Source organism: Odocoileus virginianus, chromosome 1 (assembly GCF_023699985.2).
Source record: "Odocoileus virginianus isolate 20LAN1187 ecotype Illinois chromosome 1, Ovbor_1.2, whole genome shotgun sequence".
Lineage (NCBI taxonomy): Eukaryota > Metazoa > Chordata > Mammalia > Artiodactyla > Cervidae > Odocoileus > Odocoileus virginianus.
Window position 1 is genome coordinate 63,210,227 of NC_069674.1, and position 23,318 is coordinate 63,233,544.

Genomic DNA, 23,318 nt, shown 5'->3' on the forward strand with positions numbered 1-23,318 from the left:
TGGATGCCAGTCTTAACCTTCACCACTGTGATAGCTGGTGCTCACTGGTGCTACTGAACAAGCATTGAACTTGGAGAGGGGTGGGTATGGGCTTGTTTCGGCCAATGATAAATGAACAGTGATGTGTCATTTTCATCACTGACTGTGGGGACAGGTGATCATGGGTGTATTTACCAAGTAAAGCCAGGGTTCCTGAGCTGTTACAGTGAGCAGAAAACTGCGAACCAGCACCGTATGTGTGACACAGATGAGAATTAAAGACTTATTATGTTAAAAAAATAAAATAAGGTAATCAACCCTGAACATTCACTGGAAGGACTGATGCTGAAGCTGAAGATCCAATACTTTGGCCACCTGATGGGAAGAGCCAGTCATTGGAAAAGACCCTGATGATGAGAAAGACTGAAGGCAAAAGGAAAAGGGAGCAGCAGAGGATGAGGTGGTTAGATAGCATCTCTGATTCAATGGACATGGATTTGAATGAACTCCAGGAGACAGACAGTGGAGGACAGAGGAGCCTGGCCTGCTGCAGTTCATGGGGTCGAAAAGACTTGGAGACCACTTAAGGACAGAACAACAAAAAAACAAAAATGTTAACATACTGCTGGAGAAATCATTATTCAAATTGGATTTTTTGAAAGGTATTTTAATATTTTGTCTATAAGGTACACATTTAATATAAAAAAACAGGGAAAGCTGAAATTAATGTGCAAAGCTGTACTACAAAGATGACTAAAGGTAAGCAACAGTAGGAATGTTAATATTAGACTACATAAAATTCAAGATAAAATATTGAAGGAAAAATAATACCAAGTGACCATGAATACATATGTACTTAAAAGAAAAAATCTATAACAACATCTCTCAGAAATCTATGAAAAAAATCAATAATTGTAGTTGAATACTTTAGTTCACCACTCTTCAAATCATAAACCTGAATTAAACTTTCTCTTCACCTATTCTATAGGCCATATCTGGTTCCTGTCATCCTCTATATCACACCACTTCTGAAATCTTAAATTCCATTATCTCACTCATCAAATGCAGTATTCCATTTAGTCCAATCTAGACTTTCTACGACTGATCAGCTGAAAATTTTTCATTTTATGACTCTCTGTGCCTTTACCTTATTATCTTTCTGCCCAATCATCATGAATATCCCAGGAGTTCAATCTTTCCACTTCTGTTAACTCTGAATTCAAAGTAGAATGGCTCTTGCCCACCGTCTTACTGAAATGTCTTTTGTTGCTATTTTCTTTGACTATTTGACTGATCAATTCAGTAGACATTTATCAGTCCTATTTTTTCACCACATTTGAGTGTGGGGGTCATTTCTTCCTTCTCTAAATCAATTCCTTCAGTGGCACCACACTAGCTATCCTTTTAGTTTATCTTTACAGCCCCTTTCCTCTCACCACTCCTTAAATGTTGGTGAGCCCCTCATTTCCAACCTTGATTTATTACTCTTATTGTATTCATGTTCTCCAGGAGCTTTCTTTCTCATTCAAATTTTCAAGTACTACCTACATGCTGAAGACTCTTAAATCTCTTTCTCCCTCTAGATTATTCCTCCTCAAGGCAAACTTGTATATCTAGCTCTCACTATCATTTCTGCTTGATGGTCTCACAGATACACAGTTCTAACATGTTCTAATATAAGGCCTCCTGAGAAATCTGTATGCAGGGCAAGAAGCAACATTAGAACTGGACGTGGAACAACAAACAGATTGGTTCCAAATCGGGAAAGGAGTAAGTCGAGGCTGTATATTGTCACCCTGATTACTTAACTTATATGCAGAGTACATCATGAGAAATGCTGGACTGGATGAAGCACAAGCTGGAATCAAGATTTCCGGGAGAAATATCAATACCTCAGATATGGAGATATACCACATTTATGGCAGAAAGTGAAGAAGAACTAAAGAGCCTCTTGATGAAAGTGAAAGAGGAGAGTGGGAAAAGTTAGCTTAAAACTCAACACTCAGAAAACTAAGATCATGGCATCTGGTCCCATCACTTCATGGCAAATCGGTGGTGAAACAGTGGAAAGAGTGGCAGACTTTATTTTGCCAGACTCCAAATTGGCAGACTCCAAAATCACTGCAGATGGTGACTGCAGCCATCAAATTAAAAGACACTTACTTCTTGGATGAAAAGTTATGACCAACCTAGACAGCATATTAAAAAGCAGAGACATTACTTTGCCAACAAAGGTCCATCTAGTCAAGGCTATGGTTTTTCCAGTGGTCATGTATGGATGTGAGAGTTGGACTATAAAGAAAGCTGAAAGCCAAAGGATTGATGCTTTTGAACTGTGGTATTGAAGACTCTTGAGAGTCCATTGCAAGGGGATCCAACCAGTCCATCCTAAAAGATATCAGTCCTGGACTATACATTGGAAGGACTGATGCTGAAGCTGAAACTCCAATACTTTGGCCACCTGATGAGAAGAACTGACTCATTAGAAAACACCCTGATGCTGGGAAAGATTGAGGGAGGGAGGAGAAGGGGATGACAGACAATGAGATGGCTGGATGGCATCATTGACTTGATGGACATGAGTTTGAGTAGGCTCCAGGAGTTGGTGATGGACAGGGAAGCTTGGTGTGCTGCAATCCATGGGGTCGCAAAGAGTCAGATATGACTGAGCGACTGAACTGAACTAAACTGAATATAAGACCTCATTTCTCACTGTGCTATGGAAATAATCTCCCCACTGGTCCCTCTCTCACTCCAGGCTTCTTCTCCTACTAGCTGATAGAGTGATATAAGTCAAATCCGATTATGTCACCATAGTCCCCACATTTAAGCCTTTCAAGTATTTAGAATTACTTAACATGGAGTACCAGCCTTTCTGTGATTTGTCTATCGCCCAGTTCTCTGGGGTCACCTTCCATCAATTTTGCCTCTCATTTTCTCCTCACTTCATGCTGTTTCCCATCTCTGTTCTTTGCTCATGCAATCTTACTTAGATAAATTGTCCCATTAGTCATTTTCCTCTAAGTCTACTTGACAGACCTCCAGATCAGAACAGTATTTCTACACTCCTACATATACCATTGTCCTTTCTACATAATAGTATATTTGTTTCATTTTTTCTCTTCCCTTCAACTTAGAGCTTTTAGAATGTATAGAGGATAAGAAAAACAAGCCAAGGAGTAATAAATGGCAACCCACTCCAGTACTCTTACCTAGAAAATTCCATGGATGGAGGAGTCTGGTGGGCTACAGTCCATGGGGTCACAAAGAATCAGACATGACTGACTGCATGTTCACTTTTCACTTTTAGCATGTACTGTAAAGATGTTATGATAAGAGCAGTTTTTATCCATATAACATAGCTGTTACTATGAAAACTCAGAGAATTAGGCACCTAATCCACATAGAGTATTCCTAGGGAAAGAAGAAAGCTGAAATGAATTCTGAAGAGTCAGCTGGAATTATAAGTGGAGAATGAATGAGTAGTTGGTAAAGAAAGGTTATAAGGAAGGAGAACCTGGCCACTGTGAAAGTCACAAGTGGACCATATAGTTGAAGAACAGAGCTCCATGCAAACATGAAATAATACGTTTGGGTCAGATGGCAAGGATTAAATGTGAAAGAGTCCTGTGTACCCGTGAGTTCAAATTTGAATTTTATCCTGGAAAGACCCAGGCTATAAAATGCTTATTTGACTTTATACTTGATTGTCTTACCTTTAATCACCAAGTTACTCTTAATTCCAACTCCTAAAACCTGAATCTATGGATGCTCTCACAGAGAGCAACAGTTAGAACCGGACGTGGAACAACAAACAGACTGGTTCCAAATCGGGAAAGGAGTAAGTCGAGGCTGTATATTATTTGAATTAATAATGTGTTCCCTGATGTCACAGGAGGATAAGCACAGAAGAAAGAGATACCAAAATTTGGCAACCACCATCTCCTGAGCATTCACACTGCCCTTCTGTTAGAAACTTTTAAAATGTAAGTGACATCACTAAGATGGAAACACAGATAGTTCCTGAATTCAATCCACTTCCTGAGAACAGTTAATGTCTATTCAGAAACAAAACACCACTGAGAGAATCCTAGAGCATGGGGGTGAGGCTGAAATACCCCCTGAGCCTCAGAGATCAAGGCAGACTGCATTAGAAGGTGAGAGAAGCAGATACACATTGATCTCATTGACCCTCCCCCAGTGATAGGGGCAGAAGAAGGGGACAAAATAGGTGATTAAATAGTTAATCCCACTAGAGGAATATAGGTAGAAAAAGATGGAAAACTCCTGTAAATTAAGCATTACTAGAGAAAGCATGTTTGCTTAACCACAAAACCAAGCAGGCTTGCTTAGCAACAAAACCATGCAACAGAAACACGAGACATGCCCCCAAACAACAACAACAAAAAATGATAGCATGAGACCCACATCCTTCCCAATAAGCTCAGTAATTGATGACCCCCCAAACAGGTTCTGTGAACACAACAAACAATTATTTATGGGAAGGTGATTTTTCAAAATGAAAGACCCTCATTGTACTGAGTGTCTTTCATTGTACAAGTCTCATTGTACTGAGACTTGAAAATATTTTTCCAAAGTTCTATGACAGTATGCTTTCTCAGTACAAGTCTCATTGTACTGAGACTTGAAAATATTTTTCCAAAGTGCTATGACAGTCCCGCCCTAACCATATAGGGAGAGACAAGTAAAGCTCACTGCCCTGTGTGAGGGAAGAACTAATGATGGAAACAAGATGTCTACTCAAGAAAGACAAAGATGGTCTTCTCCCACTCCCCACTTTTCCTTTGGTTATAAAACTGTAGCCCACTAAGTTCTCAGGATGCAGCATTTCTCGCTCACCAACTTGTAAGTATCAAAAGCGTCCTATTCTAGTAAATCTCTTCTCACCTACCAGTGTGCTTTTGCTGAACTCTTTGCATTGAGACATAAAAGCCTGTGGTGCCAGAACTCTTTGGAGCCCTGGAAACAACACCTACTGTTTCGCTAAGACAGTACAACACTCTGCAGAGAGGTCTCTGAGTCCCTGGTTGCTCCAGTGGGAAAAGAGAACCCAACGGGGACAATCAGTCACCGTCAACATTGTGAAGTTGCTCTGTGGGAGCCCCTGCTTTGATTTCTTACCATGGGAATTGAGAGGAATCTTTGGGATCCAGTCGCTGAGAATCTGACTATGATAGAGAAGCAGGGAGGGCTTGCAACACCAGCACACAGATCTTGGCAGACAGTCCTTTAATGCCTGAGGAGCAACCCCAACCAGCACCTTCACGTGTCAGCAGAACCCAATCAGGGGTACACTCTGACCAGATAATTGGTTGGAGGGGTGCAGATTTGACTGCTTCAGACCCTCAAAGAAGTTTTATCAGTTGTAGAGCCCATTTGCCCATACCCAGGCAAGATGATGAGTTAGCGACCCCTGGCAGCCTCATCTGACTGGAAGAGATAGGGACAACTCCTGGAAGCTGTGTGGTGCAGTGGTGTTCACGCCAAGAGGCAGGGGGACAAGCAGAGCAGATCACCCCCAGAGCAAAGCCAATACCAGCCATGGGATCTTCCCATGCAGGCACAAGTAGGAAGATTAATTCATAGTCAAGGCTGAGGGTAGCTCCTGGCCTCTCTGTAACTTGAGAACCTCTTTGGAAAATTGAAAATAGCCTAGAGGGGCCCAACCGCCTCCCTCTCAGGCATAGGGCCTGAAACAGTTTCACCCACTGTGAATACTGTCCTCTGACTCCAACTGATCAGAAGGGCTAGCAAGAATCCTGAAAGCTGTAAGCACAGCCACAGTCAAGCTGAGCAAACAGCAAACAGAACTGGAGAACAAAGCCAGTGGCGCTCTTCAGCCAAGGAACCTGGGTGTGGGTCAGACTGAGTTAAGATCACAAAGAGCTTTACTAGTTTTAGAGCAGCTTCTTTTACTATCTGGGCAGGGAATCTAATTAATAGTCTTGCTCATCATTGAATACAGCTTTCAGCCTATTCTTCCAGGGAACTTAACCAGAGCACAGGGGAAGATGCATGGCCCATTCAATAGCCCCACATACAGTGGCACTTGAACAGAGAAAACCCATGGCTTCCCCTGTAGAGCAAAATCAGTGGCCTCACCTGACCAGGGAATTCAGTGTATGCTGCTGCTGCTAAGTCACTTCAGTCGTGTCCGACTCTATGCGACCCCATAGAAGGCAGCCCACCAGACTCCCCCGTCCCTGGGATTCTCCAGGCAAGAACACTGGAGTGGGTTGCCATTTCCTTCTCCAATGCATGAAAGTGAAAAGTGAAGGTGAATTCGCTCAGTCATGTCTGACTCTTAGCGACCCCATGGACTGCAGCCTACCAGGCTCCTCTGTCCATGGGATTTTCCAGGCAAGAGTACTGGAGTGGGGTGCCATTGCCTTCTCCAATTCAGTGTATACTCAGGCCTTATTCAGGCCCCCAGACAATGAGCTGCATAGGCCAAGGGCCCTGGCCTGCTTCTCTGCCAGGAGAGGGAAGCTAATTCATAGCCCCATCTGCTATATTTGCTACATTCAGTCCCAACTATCTAATTCAGTTCGGTTCAGTTCAGTTCAGTCACTCAGTCATGTCTGACTCTTTGCAACCCCATGAACTGCAGCACACTAGGCCTTCCTGTCCATCACCAACTCCCAGAGTCCACCCAAAACCATGTCCATTGAATCGGTGATGCCATCCAACCATCTCATCCTCTCTCATCCCCTTCTCCTCCTGCCCTCACTCTTTCCCAGCATCAGGGTCTTTTCAAATGAGGCAGCTCTTCACATCAGGTGGCCAAAGTATTGGAGTTTCAGCTTCAGTATCAGTCCTTCCAATGAACACCCAGGACTGATCTCCTTTAGGATGGACTGGTTGGATCTCCTTGCAGTCCAAGGGACTCTCAAGAGTTTTCTCCAACACCACAGTTCAAAAGCATCAATTCTTTAGCACTCAGCTTTCTTTATAGTCCAACTCTCACATCCATACATGACTACTGGAGAACCATAGCCTTGACTAGGCGGACCTTTGTTGTAAGCCTGATCAGAGAATTCAAGCAACTAAGGAGCCCATTCAACAGCCTCACTTGTGTAAGGAACAAAGCCAGCAGTCCTATCCAGCTGCTCTCAGCTGGTGTCACAACCCCCAATCCATGTCCTCAGTTGCCTGGAACAAATAGATCATAGTAACAGGAATTACTTGCACAAAGACTTTAGTGGCAGACTCACCCAGAAACAAAAACTGAGCAGCCTGGTGAAGAACTGTCACTGACAAAGCAAGCCTGTAAAGTCTGCAAGGGCAGCCCTATTAATCAGATGCACAGAAACCAACGCAAGGAATTAAGGATCACAAAAAAGTCAGGAAAATATGATACCACCAAAGGGAACTAATAAAACTCGGATAACTAACTCTAAATAAATGGAGATCTGTGAACTGTCTGATAAATCAATAAAGAATTCAGAATAATCCTTTTGAGGAAGTTTAGTAACCTACATGAAAAAAAAAATGATGTCCTTTTTATTATAGGGCACTGGAATGCAAAAGTAGGAAGTCGAGATACCTGGAGTAACAGGCAAATTTGGCCTTGGAGTACAGAACAAGCAGGTCAAAGGCTAACAGAGTTTTGCCAAAAGAACGCACTGGTCACAGCAAACACCCTCTTCCGACAACACCAGAGAAGACTCTACACATGGACATCACCAGATGATCAATACTGAAACAAAATTAAGAAATAGAATAAATAGAATAATCTATTATTAATAATCTAATACAATAACATAAATTTTAACAGTAATAACAGAGGAGAAGTACAAAGAATACAAATTCTATAGACGTTACTTGCTGTCAATTTAAAATAGGGTGTTACAAGCTGGATTTAGATTTAGAAAAGGCAGAGGAACCAGAGATCAAAATGCCAACATCTGTTGGATCATAGAAAAAGCAAGAGAATTGTAGAACAACATCTACTTCTGACTCACTGACTACACTAAAGCCTTTGACTGTGTAGATCAAACAAACTGGAAAATTCTTAAACAGATGGGAATACCAGACCACCTTACCTGCCTCCTGAGAAACCTGTATGCAGGTCAGGAAGCAACTGTTAAAACCAGACATGAAACAATGAACTGCTTTAAAATTGGGAAAGGAGTACATCAAGGCTGTATATTATCACCCTGCTTATTTAACTTCTATGCGGAGTACATCACACAAAATGCCCAGCTGGATGAAGTGCAAACAGGAATCAAGATTGCAGGGAGAAATACAATAACCTCAGATATGCAGATGACACCACCCTTATGGCAGAAAGTGAAGAGGAACTAAAGAGGCTCTTGATGAAAGCAAAAGAGGAGAGTGGAAAAGTTGGCTTAAAACTCAACATTCAGAAAACGAAGATCATGGCATCCAGTTCCATCACTTCATAGCAAATAGATGGGGAAACAATGGAAACAGTGACAGACTTTATTTTCTTTGGGTCCAAAATCACTGCAGATGGTGATTGCAGCCATGAAATTAAAAGACACTTGCTCCTTGGAAGAAAAGTTATGACAAGGCTAGACAACATATTAAGAAGCAGAGACATTACTTTGGCAACAAAGGTCCATCTAGTCAAAGCTATGTTTTTTCCAGTAGTCATGTATGGATGTGAAAGTTGGACCATAAAGAAGACTGAGAGCCAAAAATTGATGTTTTTGAACTGTGTTGCTGGAGAAGGCTCTTGAGAGTCCATTGGACTGCAAGGAGATCAAAACAGTCAATCGTAAAGGAAATCAGTCCTGAATATTCATTGGGAAGACTGGTGCTGAAACTGAAGCTCCAATACTTTGGCTACCTGATGGGAAGAGCTGACTCATTAGAAAAGACCCTGATGCTGGGAAAGATTGAAGGCAGGAGGAGAAGGGGATGACAGAGGACAAGATGGTTGGATGACTCAATGGAAATGAGTTTGACCAAACTATGGGAGATGGTAAAGGACAGGGAAGCCTGGTGTGCTGCAGTCCTTGGGGATGCAAAGAGTCAGACACACCTGAGAGACTGGACAATGAACAAATTTTGTGTAAGTCTCATGGAAAACACTGCAGGTGGTGCTAGAGGTAAAGAACCCATCTGCCAGTGCAGAAGACATAAGAGACAGGGGTTCAACCTGTGAACTGGGAAGATCCCCTGGAGAAGCATTTGGCAACACACTCCAGCATCTTGCCTGAAGAATCCCACACCTGGTGCACTACAGTTGATTGTTGGAAGAGACTGAAGCAACTGAGCCCTGGAACACACAGGGAAAATCTTACACTAATTACACAAAAGAACTTGATAAAGAAGTCAAAGCATGTTGATTCCAAAAGGCAAAACAAAACAGAACAAAAAGATAGCGGGATAAGAAACAGAAATTGTTGAGGCTACCAAACAACCAGAAAGCAACTAATAACATTTTGTTGTAGGAAGCGCTTACAGCTTCCTAGGTGATGCAGTGATAAAACGTGTGCCTGCCAAGGCAGTAGATGCAAGAGACACAGGTTTGATCCCTGGGTCAGAAAGATCCCTCGGAGTAGAAAACTGCACTTCACTCCAGTGTTCTTGCCTGGAAAACTCCATGGACAGAGGAAGCTGGTGGGCTACAGTCCAGGAGGTTGCGAAGAGTCAGACATGACTGAGCACAAGCACACTCAAGCCCTTACCTATCAGTAATTGTTTTAAATATAAACAGATTAAATTATCCAATTCAAAGACACAGTGTGAATAAGTGGATCTTAAAAACAAGATTCAACAACCACTGTCTCTAGGAGACTTACTTTCACTGTAAGGACAGAGATTGAGAGTGAAGGGATGGAAAAATACATTTCAAACAATGGTAACTAAAAGAAAGCAGGAATAGTTTACATTGATTACATCAGACAAAACAGACAAAACTAAAAATGGCCAAAAAAAGAAAAAGAGAGACAAGGGAAGTCATTATATAAAGGTAAAGGGGTCAATACATCAAACTGATATAACAACTTATGCGTCCAACATCAGAACATACAAATATATAAAGCAACAACAAACAGAGCTAATGAGAAAAATAAATAGTAATTATAAACAATAATATTTGAAGACTTTTTACCACTCTCAACAATGGATAGATTATCCACAAAGAGAATCAATAAGGAAATGGTAGATTTGAACAAATTCAAAGGATCGTAAAGGGCAACACAGAACAACTATATTTTTCAAAAAACTGTGAAACCTAGAAGAAATGGAAAAATTCTTAGACACATAAAACTTATTAAGACTGAATCAGGAAGAAGTAGAAAATCTGAATATACCAAGTACTAGTGGAGATTGAATTAAATTAGTAATAAAAAAAATCCCCCAATGAGAAAAACCCAGGACCAGATGGCTTTATTAGTGAATTTTACTAAACATTTCAAGAAAAATTAACACCAGTCCTTCTCAAAGTCTTCCCAAAAAATCAAAGAGGAGGGAACACTTTCAAACTGATTTAATGAGGCCAGCATTGTCCTGATACTAAAATCAGAAAATGAGATTACTAAAAAAGAAAACTACAGGCCAATATCTCTGATGAACATAGATGCAAAAGTTCTCAATAAGATACTAGCAAACTAAACTCAGCACATATTAAAAGCATAATTCGCCAGTGATCAATCTATGGAAAAGGGAAAAAAAATATTTGCAAACCATACATCTGATAAGGAGTTAATAACCAAGACCTATAGAAAAGCTCCTACAACAACAATAAAAACGGAATTAAAAAAATGAGAGAAGGACCTGAATACATATTTCTCCAAAGAAAATAAACAAAAGGCCAACAGGTACATGAAAAGATGCTTAATGTCATTAATTATTAGGAGAATGCAAATTCAAACCACAATAAGATATCACCTTATACCTATGAGAATAGCAATCACAAAAAGATAAAATAATAATGCTGACAAGGATGTGGAAAAAAGGTTACCCTTTTATGATATTGGTGAGACTGTAAATTGATACAGCTACTATAGAAAACAGTATTCAGGATCCTCAAAAAAATTAAAAATAGAACTACCATATGATACCAAAATTCCACTCCTGGGAATATACCCAAAGCTAATAAAAACAATACTTTGAAAAGATATCTGCGGCCCCATGTTCATAGTATTTACAAAACCAAGATATGAAAGCAACCTGTGTCCACCCATCAGTGAATGGCTAAAGAAACTAAATACATAAATAAGAATTCTATTTAGGCATGAAAAAACAAGGAAATCCTATCATTGGCAACAACAAGAATAGGCCTTGAGGGCATTATGCCAAGTGAAATAAGTCAGACAGAGAAAGACAAATAGTGTGTGATCTCACTTATATATGGATTATAAAACAAAAAAAACTCATAGAAAAAGAGATCATACTTGTGGCTACCAGAAGTGGGGTGGGGGAATGTGGTATGGAATTGGAGAAAGGTGGTCACAAGATACAAACTAAAATTATAAGATAAATAACTACTAGGGATATAATGTACTACAATGCAACAACTATATTTAACAATGTTATAGATATACAGGAAAGTTTTCAATCCTCTTTTTCCTTTATTGTGTCCACATGACAAGATGGATGTTAACTGAATCTATTGTGGTAGTCATTTCACAATATATGCAAATTAAATCATCATTCTATATGCCTCAAATGTATACAGTTACTATGTCAATTACTCCTCAATAAAAAATAATTTAAAGTAATCATAAAAATGAAAGATCACAGGAGTTTCCTACAACCCACCCAGAAAATGTGAGTATCAAAAGAACTCTTCAAGCTGCAGAAATGTCAGTAAGAGAGGTTAAGGCCTGAGACCCCACAACTAGTAAGCAGTGGTTTCAACCTCACGCCATCTGACTGTGAAGACTGCACACTTTCTGCTTTGTGACAAGGACCCCTAGAACTAGTCCAAGAATATTAGCGAATGGCAAAAAAGTAGCATGTGTCGTAGCTACTAAAGACAGCAAAACTAGAATTGATGGCAGTATGTGAAAACGTGTCCATGATAAATTAAATTTAAAAACTCACACATTAAAACTATAACAGATGAAATAAAACTACAATTAACTGAACATTAATGACAGAAGAGCCTTTTAATACACAGTTAAAGAAAAATGGTTAAAAATTTAGAAAATGTTTATCTGCAGCCAGCCTGCATGCTGTCCCTAGACCATTGCACATATTGAAGCTTTCAACCTTTCCCAGCCATGCAACTAGTTTTGACTGACACCACATAAAGGACCACTAAGATCAGGTAAGCTTCTCTTATAATGTACAAGCTTATTATAAAATGAAAGCTGTGTTCCTAAGAAATAAAACTGCTTACTAAGAAAATTAACATATGTTACTCATCCTTTCTCATTTTTTAGAAAACATATTTCACAACAGAGAGTACTAACCACTATACGATCACAGCATCATATTTCATAAGATATATACTCTGATCATTTTCTGGGTTTTGCCTAGAATCAACAGACATATGCATATCTTTTGGCATTTGTTTTTTCCTTTGTAAATCAACCTTCCACAAAAGAGAAAACTTTGAAAGAAGGTGGTTATAAGACAAATTGTATTGGGTGAGTTCTAATATTTACTGTACAGATGAACAGATGATTCCCATCTTATATATATTTTTATGATCTTCATAGAGTGAACAGAGAATCTAGTTCTACATGTTTTTTTGGAAAATTCTTTATATATTTGTTAATGAAAAGTTTAAGTAAATATACATGTAGAGATTTATATTCAGTTTTGGATTTTAACTAGTCCTGTTTTGTGAGTGCTTTATATTTTATTAAACAATCTACTAGATCTTCCTCTTTTTGCTTTTCTAGATTAACACAAAATTTGCAAAAGAAAATTTTCCTCTATCATTTGGAATTTAAATACTGAGATACTGAGTATTATTCTTTTGCACCTGGAGACTATAGACTTCCCTTAAAAGCAGTGACCTGAATTCAGTAAAAATCACCAGGAATGTAGATTGGGAGATTAAATCTAGGAGCAAATAGGATCATGGCTTCATCTAACTAATCAAATGGAAAAAAAGAAAGAGAATAGAAAACTCTGTTATTGATGTAGGTTTTCTACACTGAAATATTAAAGGAAGTATTTTTCCCAGTTCTAATTCTTTCCCACTTCTACTGATTTTTCGGGATTTTTTTAAGGTCCATTTACAAACAAGTCACAATAATTATGAACTCCACAAAGCTAGACACTCATTCATTTTATATCTTCAGTACCTCAATTTTTCTCTTACTTAGTAAATGGAAAGCAAGTATTTGTTGAAAATAGAAAGGAATGAATAATCAATAATTTAAAATTCAGATATAATACTATAAAATATTAAGTGCAAGAAGACTATTAGTCTCATTCTGATAAACATTTCTAGAGTAAATTTTTACTATTATTTAAATTCCACTTGTTTCATTTTAATGGGCACTTCAGAGAATGTAACTGTTGATAAATGTTTTAACTAAAACTATCAGAAAACCAGTACAATTAAAGCTAAATATTCTTAACATAAATTACTGATAGAACATATTTTGACTCACATTGATACAAAACTGAAATGAAAATTTTAAAATGAATTGTTATATTTCATGCAAAACAATTATTATGGAAATAACTAATTATAAAAATTAATAAATTAAGACATCCTTTTTGTTAAATAAATTTGCATATAGAATGTTTACTATAAAAATATTGACTTCAATTTCTTGAAGTGTTTTTTTTCAAGAAACTATATATTTTCATAAGTCAGTTATTAGACATACATGCCATTCTGTATTGTCATCTTCTTTGCCGAGAGTTAGCAACTTGGTGAGTGGATTTCCAGCGAGACCAAGGTCACTCTTGGGAGACGGGTGTCCATGCTGCACCAGAAGTTCACTGCTAGGCGTTGAAGGATGTGACCGTTTAAAAGTCTGGTTGAGAATCTGGTGGTCAAGGGTCATGAAGGGTTTTACTTGCTGTTGCTGAACCTTCTGTAGCTGAGTCCTTGCAGGACTTTCCAAGTGTGCTGGGACCTACCAAATAGAACACAAACAAATGCACTGTGTAGCATCATCTGCTAAAGGAGTTCCACTTTTGACAACTGAATTATGACAGTAATAATCACTATAATGTCCAGTTTCTTTCTTATTTATGATCTACACATCTGTCATAATTTACATAAAATATTAATGGATTATAGTTTTAAGGAATAATTTAAAATTTACTAAAATATTTTAGTAAATAGTCAAGGGATTAGATCTGATATGCAGAGTGCCTGATGAACTATGGACGGAAGTTCATGACACTCTACAGGAGGCAGGGATCAAGACCATCCCCAAGGAAAAGAAATGCAAAAAGGCAAAATGGTTGTCTGAGGAGGCCTTACAAATAGCTGTGAAGTGAAGAGAAGTGAAAAGATAGAAGAGAAGAGAAATAGAAGAGAAGTGAAAGGCAAAGGAGAAAAGGAAAGATATACTCATTTGAATGCAGAGTTCCAAAGAATAGCAAGGAGAGATAAGAAAGCCTTTCTCAGCAATCAATGCAAAGAAATACAGGAAAACAATAGAATGGAAAAGTCTAGAGATCTCTTCAAGAAAGTAGAGATACCAAGGGAACATTTCAAGCAAAGATGGACTCAATAAAGGACAGAAATAGTATGGACCTAACAGAAGCAGAAGATGTTAAGAAGAGGTGGCAACAATACACAGAAGAACTATACAAAAAAGATCTTCATGACCCAAATAATCATGCTGGTGTGATCAGGCATTCTGGAATGTGAAGTCAAGTGGGCCTTAGGAAGCATCATTACAAACAAAGCTAGGAGAGGTGATGGAATTCAGGTTGAGCTATTTTAAATCCTAAAAGATGATGCTGTGAAAATGCTGCACTCAATATGCCAGCAAATCTGGAAAGCTCCACAGTGGCCACAGGACTGGAAAAGGTAGTTTTCATTCCAATCCCAAAGAAAGGCAATGCCAAAGAATGATCAAACTACCGCACAGTTGCACTCTTCTCACACGCTAGCAAAGTAATGCTCAAAATTCTCCAAGCCAGGCTTCAACAATACGTGAATCGTGAACTTCCAGATGTTCAAGCTGGATTTAGAAAAGGCAGAGGAACCAGAGATCAAATTGGCAACAACTGTTGGATCATCAAAAAAGCGAGAGAGTTCCAGAAAAACATCTACTTCTGTTTCATTGACTATGCCAAAGCCTTTGACTGTGTGGATCAGCAGAATTGTGGAAAATTCCTAAAGAGATGGGAAAACCAGGCCACCTGACCTGCCTCCTGAGAAATCTGTATGCAGGTCGAGAAGCAACAGTTAGAACTGGACATGGAACAACAGACTGGTTTCAAATTGGGAAGGAGTATGTCAAGGCTACATATTGTCACTCTGTTTATTTAACTTACATGCAGAGTACATACATCATGAGAAATGCTGGGCTGGATGAAGCACAAGCTGGAATCGATATTGCCAGGAGAAATATCAATAACCTCAGATATACAGATGACATAGCCCTTATGGCAGAAAGCGAAGAAGAACTAAAGAGCCTCTTGATGAAGATGAAACAGGAGAGTGAAAAAGTTGGCTTAAAGCTCAACAATCAAAAACAAAGGTCATGGCATCCAGTCCCATCACTTCATGGCAAAATAGATGGGGTAACAATGCAAACAGTGAGAGACTTTATTTTGGGGGGCTCCAAAATCTCTGCAGATGGTGCAGCATCTGGTGCAGCCATCTGGTGCAGGATCTCTGCATGGTGCAGCCATGATATTAAAAGACATTTGTTCCTTGGAAGAAAAACTGGGACCAACCTAAACAGCATATAAAAAATAGAGACATTACTTTACCAACAAAGGTTCATCTAGTCAAAGCCTTGGTTTTTCCAGTAGTTATGTATGGATGTGAGAGTTGGACTATAAAGAAGGCTGAACACCGAAGAATTGATGCTTTTGAACTGTGGTGTTGGAGAAGACTCTTGAGAGTCCCTTGGACTGCAAGGAGATCCAACCAGTCCATCCTAAAGGAAATCAGTCCTGACTATACATTGGAAGGACTGATGCTGAAGCTGAAACTCCAATACTTTGGCCACCTGATGTGAAGAATTGACTCATTGGAAAAGACCCTGATGCTGGGAAAGATTGAAGGCGGGAGGAGAAGGGGACGACAGAGGATGAGATCATTGGATGGCCTCACCGACTTGATGGACATGAGTTTGAGTCAACTCTGGGAGTTGGTGATGGACAGGGAGGCCTGGCGTGCTGCAGTCCATGGGGTCGCAAAGAGTCGGACACGACTGAGTGACTGAGCTGAACTGAAAATATTTTAAATGTTAACCAACTGTTTAAGAATATCCCTTAAAGTAACATGCAACTGGTACCAAACCTGGAATAAACATATAGGCAGCAAAACTTCTTGAGGATCTGGTAAGAATGACTAAAATAATGAAAGGAATATACAGCTAATTCATTATTATCAGGGATTTTTATATAATATATATCTCCTAGATTCCTTTGTATTATATATAAATATTACATTTAATATAATTATAATTTTTTAAATTAAAAGTTTAAGAAATTATCCATGAAGGAACAGAGACTCGAAATAAATATACTAAATATTGTCTGATACTTTATGGGTGATGTAAACCTAGGTGATTTTTTTTCAATTTTCTATATTTTCAAGGTTTTGATACTGAGTTAATTTTCAGATTTAAAAAATCTTAATTTTAAACCCTTCTGTATTCTCAGTTTATAATAACAATACTTTATTAAAGTCATTATGAATTGACAGAAAAGCAATCAGAGAAAAATCTAACTGGTGTCATGTGCCAACTAAGCAACTATCCAGTAATTTGAAATTCCTCTTTCAAAATATAAACTTAACATTCTGGGCATCTTCAGTCTAATTATCATAGTTAATGATATACCATTATTTGTATAAGGACAACTTTAAGTATTTTAAGCTTTCCCTTTAAAAGCCTCTGAAAATAAGATTGCCCAGCAGTCCCCGTTATATTTACTAAGCTGCAGTATGGCTTCTAATACATTTTCCTCAAGTGGCCTATATATAACCCTATTTAATATTTCCCTCATGTTAAACAATAGTAAAGATTGCTGTACAGTGCTTATTTTTCCTTTTATTTCAGTTATACAATCTACTCCTTAAATCCCTTAACATGCATTAGCTCAGATAAATAGCCTTTACAAAGGATTTTGCATTTAAATTAGCTGGTTTGGGTTACAATATTGTAGTAGTTACTTCAGTTTAATTCTGTTATGCTGACATTTTTAGCATTATTTTAATTGTGCTACCATAAAATAATTTTTCAGTCATATAAAAAAGATTAAGATTGGTAATAAAGATTACACATATTACTAATTATATTGCTATGAGCTTTAAGTTGTAAAATAACATTTCATTAAAATGCCAGTGGTAATTTTTTAGAGTAGCTATTTAGATTATTCTACAGTTTTAAATTAATCCTTCTTAATCCACATACATCTACAAAACATACATTATAAATAGCATTTTCAGATTCACAAATCTGACTGATTTTCATACAATGTAAATGAATGCTAAAGAACACTGTATATTTTTCTAAGAAAAGTATATTGAATCAGAATATACAACTTTCATTAACTAATTTATTTTTCGCTGTGCATTCATTGATGCTAAAAGCATCATTAGAGTACTTATTGCATTTGGTGTTACATCAGGAGTCCATGGGAAATCATAGTTGTGACCCTAGGGCTCTAGAAATTTACAATATACTTGGGCAATATTAATATCAGCTACAGCAAAAATGATAATGATAAATATAGAAATATGAAACAAGTATCAAGCACTCTGCTAAGCATTTTACACATATTATTTCATTTACTTCTTGTTACAATCTTAGGAGATAGATATCAATAGTATCTACATTACACCATATAAATGAAGACGCTAGGACTTAGAGAGGTTAAATGGTATGGCTGTCATCATTCCACTAGCAAGGGAAGGAGTGGGAATACAGGGTCTGGCTTCCTAAGCACTACAGGGTATTGGTTCCTGATTGAAATTACTGGAACACAAAGCAAAAACCTCAGTAATGTATTGTCGTTGTTGTTGTTTACTTGCTAAGTCTGACTCTTTTGTGACCCCATGGACTGTAGCCTTCCAGGTTCCTCTGTCCATGGGATTTCCCAGGCAAAAATACTAAAGTAGGTTGCCATTTTCTTCTTCAGGGGAATCTTCCAGGCCCAAGATTGAACCCACGTCTCCCACTTGGCAGGCAGATTCTTTACCACTGAGCAACCTGGGAGATAAACCAATATCAGAGTTTCAAAGTCTTCACTTATAAGGCCAGACCAGTTGCAGATTGTGAATTGATTCTTTAGATTATCAAAGAAAGTAAGACCTCCCAGATGTAAGGAAGTTTTGCTATTAAAAATAATAAATAAAACATATCTCTTGAACTCTGAATTATGTCTCAACCTTATCTCTCTGGAATGCTGTTACTGAAAACTAAAAATAATGATCAGCTTAAGTTCAAGACTTTGTCTATGTGAAGAAATCTGTTTTATTTCATTTAAAAGGATTTATTTTCTTATATTCTCCCTATTTTCCAAAACATTATAAATACTATGAGCTGTACATATGGTGTGGAGTAGGGAAAGGCAACCCACTCCAGTATTCTTGTCTGGAAAATTCTATGGCCAGAGGAGCCTGGTGGGGTCACAAAGAGTTGGACATGACTGAGCAACTGAGCACACACACATGTAAATGTGGTGAAAGGTATTTACACCATTAGATGTAATGGGCTGAAGATTAATATTGCAGCTGAGTACCAAATTTAACCATGAGCATCCTGACAACAAAGGAAAAAGGAAAATTATTAAAACATATTAAGTAGAAACTTCTGGAATCACAGATATTTGACCATTTTGATCTACAAAATGTCTGCTCCATATTGTTGTTCAGTAGTTTCCAAATCTTTGCAGTCCCATAGGCTGCAGCACACCACGCTTCCCTGTCCTTCACCATCTCCCAGAGCTTGATCAAACTCATGTCCATTGAGTCGGTGATGCCATTTAACTATCTTGTCCTCTGTCATCCCCTTTTCTTCCTGCCTTCAATCTTTCAGGCATCAGGGACTTTTCCAATGAGTCAGTTCTTTGCCTCAGGTGGCCAAAGTATTGGAGTTTCAGTTTTAAGCACCAGTCTCTGCAATGAATATTCAGGATTGTTTTCCTTTAGGATTGACTGGTTTGATCTCCTTGCAGTCCAAGGGACTCTCAAGAGTCTTTTCCAACACCACAGTTCAAAAGCATCAATTCTTAAGCAATCAGCCTTTTTTATTGTCCAGTTCTCACATCTATACATGACTACTGGAAAAACCATAGTTTTGACTACACAGACTTTTGTAGGAAAAGTAATGTCTCTGCTTTTTAATATGCTGTCTAGGTTGATCATAGCTTTTCTTCCAAGGAGCAAATGTCTTTTAATTTCATGGCTGCAGTCACCACCTGCTAAGTGATTTTGGAGCCCAAGAAAATAAATTTTGTCACTGTTTCCATTGTTTCCCCATCTATTTCCCCTGAAGGGATGGGACCAGATGCCATGATATTTGTTTTTTGAATGTTGAGTTTTAAGCCAATTTTTTCACTCTCCTCTTTTACTTTCATCAAGAGGCTCCTTGGTTCCTTTTGCTTTCTGCCTGAAGGGTGGTGTAATCTGCATATCTGAGGTTATTGATATTTCTCCCAGCAATCTTTATTCTAGCTTGTGCTTCATCCAGCTGGGCATTTCACATGATGTACTCAGCATATAAGCTAAATAAGCAGGGTGACAATATACAGCTTTGACATACTCCTTTCCCAATTTTGAACCAGTCCATTGTTCCATATCTGGTTCTAACTGTGGCTTTGTGACCTGCATACAGGTTTCTCAGGAGGCGGATAAGGTGGTCTGGTATTCCTATCTCTTTATGAATTTTCCATGGTTATAATTCAGCCTAATGTATATTTCTTAAAAGTAATTAAATCATGCCATCTCTGAGGGATATTTTTCAGAAAAATATCCAAGAATTTATAAACTAGATTTTTTTCATAAAAGACATAAATGATAAAATTCTAGTAGCAGATTTGTAATACGTGCAGTGAAATACTTTATATGCCCAGATTTAAATATATATATGTATATATACATATATATATTTATTTATTATCTTAAACTGAGTCATCCAGGAACAATCTGAAACTTGACTATGGGAGGTTTATTGGCGGTTGCTCTCAAAACCAGTTTGACAGTAGAATGAGGGAAGCAGGATCAGATGGAAGCAAGTGTAATTTAGTCATGAAGGGGATAATGTTGGCCAAGCACCATAACATCCACCACATTTATTCTTGATCAAAAGCCCAAAGCATAAAATTAAGCAGCTCAAGTGAAAGCCCAAACATAAAACTTTATACTGATCTGACTTGACCCTTAGATACCAGAAACCACACTTAGAGCAGGTGGAACAATGTTTTCCAAACCAATTTATACAGCAGACTTCATATTTAAGCACACTAACCTAGAGGATCAGCTGGTTAGATCATAACCCAATATCAATTATCTCAAGCTAGGCTTTTGATCAGAGAAGGCAATGGCACCCCACTCCAGTACTCTTGCCAGGAAAATCTCACGGACGGAGGAGCCTGGTGGGCTGCAGTCCATGGGGTAGCTAAGAGTCAGACATGACTGAGCGACTTCACTTTCACTTTTCACTCTCATGCATTGGAGAAGGAAATGACAACCCACTCCAGTGTTCTTGCCTGGAGAATCCCAGGGACAGGGGAGCCTGGCGGGCTGCCGTCTATCGGGTCGCATAGAGTCGGACACGACTGAAGCGACTTAGCAGTATCAGCAGAGGCAGGCTTTTGATAGAAATTATGTTTTTTTTCTAGAAGTTCCATTATTTGGAGTTACAAAAATGAAGCAGCTTAAAAAATCCTATTTTTTTAATGTGTTTCAAATGTAGTTAAACTCTCACAATCTAATAAAGAGATGTAGATCTTTTTAAAAACTAGAAATGCATGTGTTGATATGCTATAAATATGCTTACATTCACTAATAAGATAACCAAGGGAATATACTTAATGGGTCAATTGAAGTTTTTTTTTTAATTAGAAATACACCAATTCCTTCAAGTATAAGAGGCTAAAGAAGTTGGTCAAGAAGAGAAAAAAACAAACATTATTCTGGTTGTAGAAAATACAATCACTGGAGAATCACAAATGCAAAATGTTTATATGTTGATTTTTTTTAATTTCTATTCCTATTTTTAGACTAGAATAGATGCAGGAAAATTCTGATTATTGAGAGAATGATGGAAATCCATGAGCAATCAGGCCAATACTACTGACAAAAAGTCAGATATTCTCTGACACAACAGAAGATGATTAAGAAAATCTGGTACCTGGTTTTTTTTAAATTCCAGAGTTTAGATCAGTCTCGGATGGTTTCACCTACATAAGTCAGCAAATATTAAGTTAGAAATTAATACTAACAAAGTGTTATGTGGCCCTATTTGTGTTTGTATTTAAAATCTCCTGGTAGGTAGTAGAACTGAGGAGTAATACGGGCCAGGCAAGCAGTTCTGGCTAGAAGGGCTCTCTATGTTCCCGTGAGGAGGCATTCTTATTCTCACACAGTGGTTTTCAAATCATGCTTTTAAATACATGAATTATCCCAATTTACATTTCACTGTTCCACACTGTAGCCTTTTGACTTAGTCCTCAGATGAATTCCAGATCCTATCTAGTGGATAGCAACAGGAAGGGTATTTTGTGGGAGGAAATTTTAGAAACAACTGGGTGGGTAGCTGTACAAAAAAACAAAAACTGTGAAGGCCTTCACCAACCCTGTGATTCTCTATGATATTGTCTACTTGTATCACATATTCTTAACTATTGGTACAAATCATATAAGAACTTTTCAACATAATTCATATTTATGCAAAAATATATGATAGCCTCTTTTAAAAGTTATCTTTTTATAGAGAAATCATAAGATAATTATAAAAGCCATCAGCTAATTCTTTCAACATTCACTCAGCAAACATTTAATGAGAGTGTGCTCTTTGTTAAAGCCAGTCCCAAGGGAAAATCACTCCTTTCCAGAAAGCAGGTCTGTGACCCATGCGTCACCATCCACCTGGAGACCACTTATCTTAACTGAGGGCACAGAACCTGGGAGATGAAACACCTTCTGGGTGCTGGCCTTTTGAAATTCAAAACTAAAAAGTGGTGGCAAACATCACACAAGCAATTGTCTCAATAACAAGGCATTTTATCATCATTAATTTGACTCGCAAAAAAAAAAAAACAATCAGGCAAGATTATCTGCAAAAGCAGAAACAGAAACATAACTCAGCAAGAAATATATTTATTTTATACATATTTACTATTTGGTCATAGTAAATAAAAACATATGTACTACCACCACACACACACACACAAGCATGCATATATACACATAAGAAAGCAAGACAGACAATCTCATTCACTACAACATGACGGTACTTATTTAATTTTGCTAATTTTTTACTAAGGTCGAATTTAATAAATGAAGTAAAAGCTTGGATTTCATAAGTGAGTAATAGGTAACTATTAATTATGTTCCCAGTAGCAGAGGTATATAAGAAGAACTCTATTTTGGGGAGCTTATGAATCTACTACCTCCTAGATACCTACTCATAAAAGCCACATGACATTTGTTAATATTCTGTAGCAAAGATTAATAACTCATTTCTTCAAATCTTACTTTCTTCACAGCAGTCTTTGGATATGATATACCCATAAATCTCATCTTGACTAAACCTAAAATTATACAGTCGAGCTTGTCTGATTGAGATATAACTATTGAACAAAGTAGGCTGGGTTCATCAAAAGTTTTACTTAGATTTCTGAATAGCTGTCAGCATATTTCAGCTGAACATTATATAATCCAAAGCTATTTAATGGATAATAATATAAAATGTGATTGTAACATATTCCTTCACTCCCAATCATTTGAATTTGGATAATTCCAATGGTGTGTCTTTAGAAGAGGCCCACACTTAAGAGACTTTAAAGAGGCATGAATATTATTAAGCAGAGTTTTCCTAATTCAATAGTATTCTAGCAGCAAAAAATGCTTGCACTCCACAAGCCCTCATATTTTTATGGTAAAGTATTAGTTTCCCTAACAACTCCTTCTAGCTCCATCTATACTTGCATTGATTTACTTTATGTTAGCATCTCAGGAAAATTACATTTTGTATCCCAGCTGGCGCTACTGGTAAAGAATCCTCCTGCCAATG

The 23,318-nt window shown here is 37.9% G+C and overlaps 1 protein-coding gene across 12 annotated transcripts in view; it reads right to left on the reverse strand.

The window, feature by feature from the left end:
• The window catches only part of TFEC (transcription factor EC), a 224,327-nt gene that overhangs the window by 59,516 nt on the left and 141,493 nt on the right, over window positions 1-23,318 (reverse strand). For all 12 annotated transcript variants that reach the window (XM_070468644.1, XM_070468660.1, XM_070468637.1 and 9 more), the window contains one exon: window positions 13,770-14,021. In XM_070468644.1, the coding sequence (XP_070324745.1) occupies window positions 13,770-13,949 (180 nt within the window). In that variant the 5' untranslated portion in view covers window positions 13,950-14,021. The remainder of the gene's footprint in view (window positions 1-13,769; window positions 14,022-23,318) is intronic.